Genomic DNA, 13,002 nt, shown 5'->3' with positions numbered 1-13,002 from the left:
CAATGAGCAGCAGTAACAGGGGGGGCAGAGGAAGATGGCCGACCTGGACGCAGCGAAGGGCTCCGTGTGGTGCATGCGGATATGAGGAACACAGCCAAAATGGCTGTCCTGCACGTGGGAAGGCGTGCGCCAAGTGCGGCGGAATGAATCACTTCGCGAGCGTCTGCAAAGGGGGCGCCAGAGGAGGTTTCAGAGGTCGAGAGACGACAGGGAAGAAAACTCCGAACAGAGCAGTCAGACAACTGACACTAGAGGACACCCGTGGGAAATCGGCTGCGACAGGGGACAGACCACAGCCCCGGTATCCACAAGACCCCGATGACTCGTCAACGGATGAAGACGATGAGTGCTATTACGTGTCATTTGTCAGTGAGTTGAAGAGGAGACGGAGACCACAACCCAAATGCGAAATACAGATCGACGGCTCGACAGTGACGGGTGTAATAGACACTGGGGCAACGATCAACGTGATGGGGTGTCAGCACTACAATGCCTTAAGACCAAGACCGAAACTAGTACCATCTAAAGCACGCATCCTCATGTATGGAAGCACGAAACCATTACCCCTAAAAGGAAAAATGACTGTGCAAGTAAGAGCAGAGGGACAGGAGCTCACGACCACATTTCATGTCATAGATCGAGAGGCAGACCTACTCATAGGAAGCCACACTGCAGAAGACCTCAAGCTGATAGCGTTCGCAAATATAGTGAAGGCGCTACACACAGAGGAGCTCCTCCAAATGTTCCCCTCACTATTTCAGGGCCTGGGCACCATCAAACGACCGCCAGTCAGGTTGCACATCGACCAAGCAATACAACCGGTGGCCCTACGCCATAGAAGAATTCCATTCCACCTGCGGTCAGCGGTGGAACAAGAGCTGAATAATCTTGAGGAACAAGGGGTGATTGAAAAAGTAACGGGACCAACCCCGTGGGTGTCACCCATGGTAATCGCCGAGAAACTCCGACAACCTGGAAAAATCAGGATTTGCATAGACATGAGGATGCCGAACAGGGCAATAAAGAGGGAGAGGCACCTCACGCCTACAGTGGATGACATTTTGACCGACTTAAATGGAGCACAATGGTTTTCTAAATTAGATCTTAATGCGGGGTATCATCAACTCAGACTAGCAGAAGAGAGTCGGTACATCACGACGTTTTCCACACACTTAGGTCTGAGACGTTACAAGAGGCTCAACTTCGGAATAACATCGGCAGCCGAGATCTTTCAGAACACCATCAAAGAGATCTTATCCGGACTGAACGGAGTACTGAACATAAGTGATGATATCCTCATCCATGCGAAGACGAGTGAGGAACACCATAGAAGACTAAAGTCGACACTTCGAAGGCTAGCTGAATTCGGAATTACCCTGCATAAGGAGAAATGCCAGTTTTTCAAGCAGTCAATCGAATTCTTTGGCTACGTATTTGACTCGGAAGGTGTCAAGGTGGACCCCAGGAAGTCATCAGCAATTAAAAACGCCCCTGCTCCGACGACAGCCTCAGAGGTGAGGAGTTTCATGGGAATGGCACAATACTGTGCCCGTTTCATTCCGCAACTAGCCACGATTGCCGAGCCGCTAAGAAACCTGACGAAGAAAGAAACAGCGTGGAGATGGTCAAAGGTGGAGGCAGAGGCGTTCGAGAAAATCAAGAAAGCACTATTGGACAGCACGACAATTGCCTACTTTGACACCGCAAGGGCAACAGAAATTCTGGTGGACCCCCGTAGGGCTGGGCGCACTCCTTACCCAAGAGTCAGAACCGGGGGTGTGGGTCCCGTTGGCGTTTGCAAGCAAGGCCCTCACGGCAACAGAAGCAAGATACTCTCAGATAGAGAGAGAGGCGTTAGCAGTTAAGTGGGCCTGCAATCATTTTCATCTCTACATTGCCGGACAGCCTTTCAGGATGGTCACCGATCATCAGCCACTTCTACCACTATTCAGAGGGACAGCTCCGCACCCTCCACCCCGGATCGAGAGGTGGGCCATTCAAACTCAACACTACCAAATGGAACTGGCATATCGTCCGGGGGCAAAGAACCCGGCCGATTTCTTGTCGCGTCATCCCACAGAGAAGGAAGAAAATTGGGGTGATCAGGAGACACAGACGGAGGAGTTTGTAGACATGGTATCGCAGTTAGCATGTCCACATGCATTGGTGGCAGAAGACATAGTAAGTCAATATGAACATGATGCCGCGATGGTCATGGTCAAAGTTAAAGCCGCTCTCGACACAGGGTCCTGGGAGAATTTCCTGCGCAACGTGAGTGACTGGAGTGAAGCAGATCGAAATCGACTATCCCAAATCTGGAGAGTGCACAACGAGCTAAGTAAAGCCAACAATGGACTGATCCTGAGAGGGTCACGGATAGTCATCCCAGTGGCTCTTCAAGATCACGCAACCCTGCTAGCCCATGAGGGACACCAAGGGACAAGAAGAATGAAAGCGAGAATGAGGGAAAAGGTGTGGTTCCCCTACATGGACGAGAAAGTAGACAGCGTGGTAAAGAACTGCCGGGCATGCCAGCTCACTAGTATCCCAGAATCACCAGCCCCGATCATCACAGAGGAGCCCTCACCATCTCCATGGAGCTGGATCAGTTTGGATTTTGGCAGCTTCCCGGACGGGAGAGTGACAGTGGTAATGGTGGACAGCTACACCAAATATCCAGTGGTAGAGTTGGCAACATCTACCAGCTTCGCAAACATACACCCGCTGCTTAGCAAGACATTTGCGCTATTTGGCATTCCCCAGAGAATTAAAACGGACAATGGACCGCCATTCCAGGGCAGCGAATTTAAGGAATTTTTAAAGGAGCTGGGAGTAAAACATCACAGAATCACTCCACAATGGCCCCAGGCTAACGGGGAGGCAGAATGCTTTATGAGGACAGTTAACAAAACCATACGGATTGCGATGGTCGAAGGCAAAGACCCAGAGATAGCACTGCAACTGTTCCTGAGGGAATATAGGAGTACCCTGCATAGCACCACCCAAAGGTCCCCATGGTCACTGATGTTCGCCGGACCAAGGAGAGATCGACTGCCCATGGCTGACAATTGGAAAGTGGCGCCATACAGACCCGCGGACACCCAAGAACGAAGGCGAAAGAACAATGAACGGGCTAGCCACAGGAGAAGGGCTCAAGACAAAGAACTCATCCCAGGAGACACGGCATTGCTGCGAACCAGAAGACCGGGAGGCAAATTCCGTACACCATATGAGACCGAGCCATGGGTCATCAAAACAACTAAAGGTACGGCAGTGACGGCACAGAGAGATGATGAGGTGGTGACTAGGAATGTATCCTGGTTCAAGAGTATCCCAGCAAGTCAGGAAAACCGACAATGCAGTGAAACGCAGGACATGGATATGGCGGAGCAAACTGATAGCAACATCCATACAGAAAACACAGTGAGCACACCTGAAGCCACGAGAAGAACAGAGCCTGGCTCACAAGCGACCAGAGGAGGTGAGGGCCACCATTTAAGACCCAACCCTCGACCCAATGTGAGACTTGCTGACTTTGCGTGTTGACTCCTGATGATTCTGTCCAAAGAAAACAAAGGACCAAGCTGGAATGGGATGTAACGTTCTAGTGTTTCACGGGTCTCGGCTGAGACCCGTGAAACACCCCCAAACATTGTAGCGCCTTCTGGCCAGAAGGCTTTAAATAAAGGGACCGGAGTCGCTCGGGACTTCCGGTCCGTGCCTGCAAGCTGTGTGTGTGTTGTCCCCTCATTGTGCTGCAGCGACCGTTAGTCCGTGGCCCAGTAGTGTGTGGGGACACGAGTAGCTCCCTTACACTGGACACGGTGTCATCTTAAAGATTTTTGGGGCCCGGGAAAGACCTATTTTGGGGGGCCCTGTACCGAACAACTTTGAATTGTAATACCCCTGTCTGCCTGCGTGATGCCCAGCAATGCTAGAATACATGTCAAACCTAAGCAGGGGCACACAGAGTCGTTGGCACACGCCTTGCCATAAGATGCTGGGTGGAGACGAGGAGAGGGGGCGAGAGACGCTTGGATGGAGCAATACAACAGAGGTCAGATCGAAAGGTCACTCCCTTGGGGGGGGGGCTTGAAAGGCGGGGGCCGGGCATTGCCCTCTCTCCAATGCCTCAAACGTGTCTGTCTGGACTGGCTCTAGGGCACGCGTCGTTGCGTCATCTTCTCTCCATTGAAAAATCAAAGGCTTGAACTGGTGTGACTGGTGCCAGGGGGCGGTCCGAGTGAGGGAGGCTGAACCAATGGGAACAGAGCTGGCTGGGAGGGGGGCCCCGGGAGGGGGGCCCCGCCCCTGAGCTGCAAGCCTTCCAAGGCCTCTGCTGGCATCTGGCTGCAAGAGGCCTGAAGTCCCAGGGGGCGCGTAATGAGCCCCAGAGCCGAGCAGGAATGTCTGCGCCTGACGCACAGAACCTATAGCGGCTAGAAGTCCAGTGTTCACCTGGGAGGCGCTATGAGGGGGGGAGTGTGTGGCTTCAAGAGACCTGGAGGGCGTGTAATGAGCTCCAGAGCCGAGCAGGAATGTCTGCGCCTGACGCCCCCGGCAGTCACATGTCTGCACAGAACCTATAGCGGCTAGAAGTCCAGTGTTCACCTGGGAGGCGCTATGAGGGGGGAGTGTGTGGCTTCAAGAGACCTGAGAGGGTGTAATGAGCCCCAGAGCCGAGCAGGAATGTCTGCGCCTGACGCCCCCGGCAGTCACATGTCTGCACAGAGCTCAGAGCGGCTAGAAGTCAAGCATTGAACCGGGAGGCGCTATGAGGAGGCAGTGTGGGGCTTCAAGAGACCTGAGGAGCCCCAGAGCCGAGAAGGAATGTCTGCGCCTGACGCCCCCGGCAGTCACATGTCTGCACAGAACCAATAGCGCCTAGAAGTCCAGTGTTCACCTGGGAGGCGCTATGAGGGGGAGTGTGGCGCTTCAAGAGGCCTGAGAGGGTGCAATGAGCCCCAGAGCCGAGCAGGAATGTCTGCGCCTGACGCCCCCGGCAGTCACATGTCTGCACAGAACCTATAGCGGCTAGAAGTCCAGTGTTCACCTGGGAGGCGCTATGAGGGGGGAGTGTGTGGCTTCAAGAGACCTGGAGGGGGTGGAATGAGCTCAAGAGCCGAGCAGGAATGTCTGAGCCTGTCCGCCCCCCCCCCCCCCCCAGTCACATGTCTGCACAGAACCTATAGCGGCTAGAAGTCCAGTGTTCACCTGGGAGGCGCTATGAGGGGGGAGTGTGTGGCTTCAAGAGACCTGGAGGGGGTGTAATGAGCTCAAGAGCCGAGCAGGAATGTCTGAGCCTGTCCGCCCCCCCCCCCCCAGTCACATGTCTGCACAGAACCTATAGCGGCTAGAAGTCCAGTGTTCACCTGGGAGGCGCTATGATGAGGCAGTGTGTGGCTTCAAGAGACCTGGAGGGGGTGTAATGAGCTCCAGACCCGGGCAGGAATGTCTCAGACAGATCCAGCCCAAGGCACGGAGGGCTCGTCAGCCCCCCTCCCCCGCTGCGCAGGCCCAAGATCACACAGAGAGGTGCACTCAACAGGCAGCAGCGCGGGCGAGGCTCCGGGGTGGAGGAGGGGGGGCAGCACTTTGTACACATTAAAGGATTAATGCTAATCAGTCACCCTCAGCAAACAGCCTGGAAGTAATAGAGGCGCAGGGGGGCCTGCGGGGGGCGCAGCTGAGGGCAGGGGGGGGGGGGGGGGCATCAAGGGCCTGTCAGCTCCTCGGAGCAGCATCTCACCCCGACCCCCGACCCCCGGACTCTTTCCTCCAAGCACAGGCCCGGCCAGACTGTACAGATGGGGCTTGCTTTTCTTTAAGGGGGGCTAGGGGGTACAAGGTTTGATGCTGACATCCGCCCAACCTCACCTGGACGCTGTCTCCACCCACCCCAGACTCGTAGGTGGAGGAGCCCCGACGGGTGGGGGCGGGGCAGTGCGGTCCGACATGACCCACCGCCCCCCCCCCAACCCCCACCCACCCCGTAGCAGGGTGAGGGCTCTGGGGGCCACTGGAACAGCATAGAGGTGGGCCCCAGGGTAGGGTGGGCTGATACGGGGCCCCACGGCAGGGTGAGAGACCCCTGAACTAGGGCTGATACGGGCCCCACGGCAGGGTGAGAGACCCCCGAACTAGGGCTGATATGGGGCCCCACGGCAGGGTGAGAGACCCCCGAACTAGAGCTGATACGGGGCCCCACAACAGGGTGAGAGACCCCTGAACTAGGGCTAATACGGGGTCCCAAAGCAGGGTGAGAGACCCCCGAACTAGAGCTGATAGCAGATTCTATATGTCTATCTTGCTGTTATGGGAAGATATGCAGGTAAACATGTCACACAGCATTCCCCATGTTATCCTATGGGCAAGTTAGCCTCTCAATTGTGAAAAACGAAATTGGCAGTATTTCACTATCAAGACATGTTACCCACACTAGTCACACCAAACAAAAGCCGGACGTCTGCTCATCCTACCTTTGACCTTTGAGACCCCTAGAGCCCCCTTTCGAGGCCCTCCAAAAAAAACTGGGGGGGCTCTGCCCCCCACAGACCCCCCACACTTAAAGCCCTGCGTGTAGGTATCAAACATTGATGGTGATAGTGTGAGCCCACTCCCTACGCTGAGCCAATCACCTGTCAGGTGACCCCCCCCACACCCTCCCTCTGCTGAGACAATCACCTACCAGGTGAACCACCTACCACCGCTCAGCCAATCACCTGCTAGGAGAACCCCTCTCTTACGCTGAACCAACCACCTGCCAGGTGACCCCCTCCTCTGCTGCACGTTCACCTGCCAGGTGACCCCCCCCTCCTCTGCTGAACTAACCACCTCCCAGGTGAACCACCTACCACCGCTCAGCCAATCACCTACCAGAAGAACCACATTCCTCCGCTGAGCCAACCACTCAGCCCCCCCCCTCATTTCCTGTAAATTTCTGTCAGTTCTATCGGCCGGTGCCCACACACTGACTATCCCCCCCCCCACCAGCTCAGTTGTACCCACAGGGAGGGTTTCCTGCACCCCCCCATCCCTTCAGTCACTGAAGCCCCAACCCGTCCGTCTCCATCTTACGAAGCAAAGCCTGAGGACCCCTGGGGGCCCCAGCAGCGTGTACCCCAGGGACAGACAGCACCCACCCAGTGCCAGAGAGACAGTGCCAACCTGTGAACCTGGGACAGCACCCACCCAGTGCCACCGAGACAGTGCCAACCTGTGACCCAGGGACAGCACTCACCCAGTGCCACCGAGACAGTGCCACCCTGTGACCCAGGGACAGCACCCACCCAGTGCCACCGAGACAGTGCCACCCTGTGACCCAGGGACAGCACCCACCCAGTGCCACCGAGACAGTGCCAACCTGTGACCCAGGGACAGCACTCACCCAGTGCCACCGAGACAGTGCCACCCTGTGACCCAGGGACAGCACCCACCCAGTGCCACTGAGACAGTGCCAACCTGTGACCCAGGGACAGCACTCACCCAGTGCCACCCTGTGACCCAGGGACAGCACCCACCCAGTGCCACCGAGACAGTGCCAACCTGTGACCCCAGGGACTACACTCACCCAGTGCCACCCTGTGACCCAGGGACAGCACCCACCCAGTGCCACCGAGACAGTGCCAACCTGTGACCCAGGGACAGCACCCACCCAGCGCCACCGAGACAGTGCCAACCTGTGACCCAGGGACAGCACTCACCCAGTGCCAGAGAGACAGTGCCAACCTGTGACCCAGGGACAGCACTCACCCAGTGCCACCGAGACAGTGCCAACCTGTGACCCAGGGACAGCACTCACCCAGTGCCACCGAGACAGTGCCAACCTGTGACCCAGGGACAGCACTCACCCAGTGCCACCCTGTGACCCAGGGACAGCACCCACCCAGTGCCACCCTGTGACCCAGGGACAGCACTCACCCAGTGCCACCGAGACAGTGCCACCCTGTGCCCCAGGGACAGCACCCACCCAGTGCCACTGAGACAGTGCCAACCTGTGACCCAGGGACAGCACTCACCCAGTGCCACCCTGTGACCCAGGGACAGCACCCACCCAGTGCCACCGAGACAGTGCCAACCTGTGACCCCAGGGAGTACACTCACCCAGTGCCACCCTGTGACCCAGGGACAGCACCCACCCAGTGCCACCGAGACAGTGCCACCCTGTGACCCAGGGACAGCACCCACCCAGTGCCACCGATACAGTGCCAACCTGTGACCCAGGGACAGCACTCACCCAGTGCCACCGAGACAGTGCCAACCTGTGACCCAGGGACAGCACCCACCCAGTGCCACCGAGACAGTGCCAACATGTGACCCAGGGACAGCACTCACCCAGTGCCACCGAGACAGTGCCAACCTGTGACCCAGGGACAGCACCCACCCAGTGCCACCGAGACAGTGCCAACCTGTGACCCAGGGACAGCACTCACCCAGTGCCACCGAGACAGTGCCAACCTGTGACCCAGGGACAGCACCCACCCAGTGCCAACCTGTGACCCAGGGACAGCACCCCCCCAGTGCCAACCTGTGACCCAGGGACAGCACTCACCCAGTGCCACCGAGACAGTGCCAACCTGTGACCCAGGGACAGCACTCACCCAGTGCCACCCTGTGACCCAGGGACAGCACCCACCCAGCGCCACCAAGACTGCTCAGCAGTTTACCCCCTGGACCCTGGGTGTGTGTGGGGGGCACCTCTTACCCCTGAGGTATGAGGCTCGCAGCTCAGGTAGAACCCAATAACCCCCATGCTGTTTACCCCCTGGACCCCGGGGTGTGGGGGGTCCCCCTTCTCACCCCGCAGGTAGAAGGCTCTCACCTGCCCCACACACCCTGGATGCACCCCTCTTAAGGTAGTAGTACCCCCAATGCTCAGGTTACCCCCTGGGTCCCCCCCTCTTACCCCTGAGGTAGAAGGCTCTCAGGTGCCCACACTCCCTGGATGCACCCCCTTATGGTAGTGCCCCCAATGCTCAGGTTACCCCCTGGGTCCCCCCCTCTTACCCCTGAGGTAGAAGGCGGCGCATCCATCCTCCCGCAGCCGCTGCAGCAGCAGGGCCAGCACGGGCCCCTGGGGGCCCCCCTCCGGGCAGTGCTCCGAGGCCTGGTCGTAGAGGATCACGGGCTGCGTGCGGCAGCGCTGGGACTCCTCGGAGCCGGGCAGCAGGGCGCGCAGGGGCAGCCGCCCCCGGCGCAGGCGGCGCAGCAGCAGGCCGGGGAGGGCCAGGTGCACGGCGCCCTCGATGCGAGCCGCCTCGTAGAGCTCGTGGGGGCGGCAGTCCAGCAGCAGCGGGGCGCCCGCCCCCCCGCCCGCCTCCAGCTCCTCCTGCAGCCACTCGGGGCTCTTGGCCGGGGCGGGGGCCGCCGTGCTGGGGGGCGGGGGGCGGCCGGACCCCAGGTGGGTCTTCATGGGCTCCGCGGGGGGCCCCGGAGGGGGTCACACTGAACCCCGAAACTGGAACACTGGGGGCACCCCGGAAAGGGTCACTCCAGGACCGAACCCCAAAACTGGAACACTGGGGGGGGCGGAGAGGGTCACTCCAGGACCGAAGCCCAAAACTGGAACAGTGGGAGCCCCCCCGGAGAGGGTCCGGGGCTCAGAAATCACTTCAGGACCGAACCCCACAAAATGGAAACACTGGGGCTTGTTCCACACTCGGGCACTGGACCCCCAGGAGCTCCAGACTGGGTGCTGCACCCCAAAAGTAATGCAGAGGCAGAAATCCCGACTCTTTGAACCAGAGACGAGGCAGGGGAGTCGGGGGGGCAGCTGGTTCCAAGAGGGGGCAGCAGGGTCCAAGGGGTGGGGGGCAGCAGGCTCCAGGGGGGGCAGCTGGTTCCAAGAGGGGGCAGCAGGGTCCAAGAGGGGGCAGCAGGGTCCAAGGGGGGGGCAGCAGGGTCCAAGGGGGGGGCAGCAGGGTCCAAGGGGTGGGGGGCAGCAGGCTCCAGGGGGGGCAGCTGGTTCCAAGAGGGGGCAGCAGGCTCCAAGGGGGGGCAGCAGGGTCCAAGGGGGGGCAGCAGGGTCCAAGGGGGGCAGCAGGCTCCAAGGGGGGCAGCAGGCTCCAAGGGGGGCAGCAGGCTCCAAGGGGGGCAGCTGGTTCCAAGAGGGGGCAGCAGGGTCCAAGAGGGGGCAGCAGGGTCCAAGGGGGGGGCAGCAGGGTCCAAGGGGGGCAGGTATGATGCCCAGGTCCGACCTGAGACCCAGACTTTGAAGCAGAGATTCCAGGAGGCTCCGAACTGCGCCCCGCGGTGCTGCAGATGCCGAGGATCACACGAGGGCTCCGCGCAGGAGTGTCCCGACCAGCGCCCGATGCCGAGGATCACACAAGGCCCGGGGCGTCCGAGCGGAGATCTGACGAGCCAATGGAAAGAGGGGTGCCTGTGACTGTCAGTGACCCAGGGTCTGAATGTTGAGGAGCTTGGAAGCCAGGTAGCAGCGCTAGGTTCAGGCTTCAGAGCCACAGTCCGGAGGGCTGAGCTGAGGCGTCCGGGGGCGCGCCGGGAGCAGACCACCAGCCCAGGATCACACAGTCCGAGGCGTCAGGGGGCGCGCCGGGAGCAGAGCCACAGCCCAGGATCACCAGCCTGGATCACACAGTCCGAGGCGTCAGGGGGCGCGCCGGGAGCAGACCACCAGCCCGGATCCCTGCTGGCACGGGGCTGCTCCTCCTGTCTGCTAAAGCTCCTCTCCAGTCTCAATTAAAGGCAGAGCCTGGTGGGAGGGGCGGGGCCTGTCTTAAAGGAGCCAAGCAACTCCTGCACCACTCTGAGCAAATCTGAGCACACCCCAAACTCCAGTGAGAGCCTCAGAGGGGAGGGGGGGGGGGGGGGGGGAGGGAGGGAAGAGGAAGTCCTGGCAACTCCTGCACAACTCTGAGCCATCTCACCACAAGCTAACAAGCTAGAGGGAGGGGGGAGGGGGGGGAGAGGGAGAGAGAGAGAGAGAGAGAGAGAGAGAGAGAGAGTGAGAGAGAAAAAACACAGGGAGCCCTGGCACCTGACAAACTCTGAGCTCCCTCACCCCAAGTTATAGTGAGAGCCCGGTGGGGAGGGGGAGTATGTGTGTGAAGAGGGAGTGCCCTGGCACCTCACAGACAACTGTGAGCTCACTCACCCCCTGCTGTAGTGAGGGCCTGGTGAGGACGGGGCGAGCGCCCTGGCGGCAAACATCCTTTACCACGCAGTCATTACATCGAACTACCTTTACAACGCAGTCATTACAACACAACATCCTTTACGTCGCATGCCATTATAACGCAGCCATTACATCGCCTGTCACTACAACGCATGTCATTACAACGCATATCACTACAACGCATACAATTACAACCCATAGTTTTTACCCCTACACCATCCAACTCTTACCCTATTGTTGCACTCACTAGAGTGGGAATAGCCATTTTTACCCCTACACTATACAACACTTACCTTATATGCAATTTAATGGTATGCGTAGTAATGGTATAATGCAATGTAATGGAATGCGTTGTAAATGTAGTTTCTAAAAATGCATCGTGATCGCATGTGATGTAAAATCATGCGGTTGTAATGGATGTTGCGATGTAAAAACTGCGTTGTAAAGGCATGCGTTGTAAATGTATGAGTTATAATGTCATACATTCGCCCTGGCACCTGACAGATAACTGAGAGCGCACTCACCCCCTGCTATAGTGAGAGCCCAGTGGGGAGGGAGGGGCGTGAATGCTCATGCACGACTGAAGTGTTTTTTGATATCACTCACAGAGACGAGTCGAAGGAGGGCGGTTTGTCGCCTTTCCTGCTTTACCACAGAGCGGTGGCCAACATTGGCCTGACAAACCTGAAGAAGAATATAGCTTGCCTTGGAAGGAAAGGATTCATTAAATCGCCTTACCTTTTAAGCAGAACAAGACTTTCTTACTTTTAAATTTTGGAGACCAAACGCCAGTGTAAAAGAATAATACTTGCTTCAGCCCTGAAGAAGTCCTATGAAAGGACGAAACGCGTTGGCAACATTGTGAAGATTACAAGAATAAAAGATTATCAAAAATTCCACTGCATATGTCAAAGAGCATCATTTCTTGCATTTCTTGACTTCATGAGAATAATGATTTCAGTAAATTGACCCATGTTTGGAAACAAGTGTGGGCTGATCATCTTTCAGCATTTTTTAGCAATTGTTTATGTGAATGTATTCACTACTGAGAAATGATGAGGTCTTTTTTCTCATGATCTTTACACCACGTGCAATAGGCTCCCGCTGACATAATAGGTGCGGCGGCATTGTGTCTAAGGCCTCCTTGTAAATTGGCGACTGAAGTATTCTCTCACGCCAATCGCTAGGGAGAGCTTGGCGGAGAAGGGAGAGCACAGGGTGGCGGAAGACTGAAAGAGAGGGGCAGAGAAGAGACCAGGGTGGGCCAGCCAAGGGGGTGGGCGGAGAGAGCTCCCACACGTCTCCATGGTCACCCCAAGCTCGGTGAGAGAGGTGAGGACCCCAGAGAGTTAGGTTATGTTATGTTAGGGTATCTTGTAAAGCGCGCAGCTGCCCCAGCAGAGGGGTGTCCCGGCGCTAAAAGCAGTAATAGCATCTAACAGAAAGAAACCCAACATGATGAGAAAAGGAAAGAGAAGGCCAGTGGGTTATTAAGAGCCACCGAGGCAGACAGAAGGGTGATGTAACCCTGTGGCACATAAAGCTGTAGCAATACACTGAGGCGCTACGGCCACGGAAGAAACACATCACTAACGAGCCACAGATGGCAACAGGAATCCTGTTACAGAAAGGTAAAGGCGGAGAACCGATGCCCATGGGCGGGTTTCATTCCAAGGATTCGTGTGAAAGGAACCTGCCTGTGTTGCTGTGACTGACAGCCAGCCAGGGCACAACTGGGCATGAACCAATGGGTAAACCTTCCAACTTTGAAAAATGAGGTACTTTATCGGGAGCGCAGAGCCCTCGTGTTGAAAGTCGAAAAACCTAAGAGTAACCTGAAAAAGTGACGTGTCTCCAACCCACCC

At 57.5% G+C, this 13,002-nt stretch overlaps 1 protein-coding gene across 1 annotated transcript in view; it reads right to left on the bottom strand.

The window, feature by feature from the left end:
• LOC144782500 (dual specificity protein phosphatase 7-like) overlaps positions 1 to 9,512 on the bottom strand; it is a 43,228-nt gene extending 33,716 nt beyond the window's left edge. Inside the window, exon 1 of the mRNA XM_078661888.1 lies at positions 9,007 to 9,512. Within this exon, the coding sequence (XP_078518014.1) occupies positions 9,007 to 9,412 (406 nt within the window). The 5' untranslated portion in view covers positions 9,413 to 9,512. The remainder of the gene's footprint in view (positions 1 to 9,006) is intronic.
• Positions 9,513 to 13,002: the final 3,490 nt, after the last annotated feature.

The sequence above is a fragment of the Lissotriton helveticus genome, chromosome 9 (assembly GCF_964261635.1).
Source record: "Lissotriton helveticus chromosome 9, aLisHel1.1, whole genome shotgun sequence".
Classification (NCBI taxonomy): Eukaryota; Metazoa; Chordata; class Amphibia; order Caudata; family Salamandridae; genus Lissotriton; species Lissotriton helveticus.
Note: the sequence above shows the minus strand (reverse complement) of the source record. Positions and strands in the feature narration are given on the sequence as shown.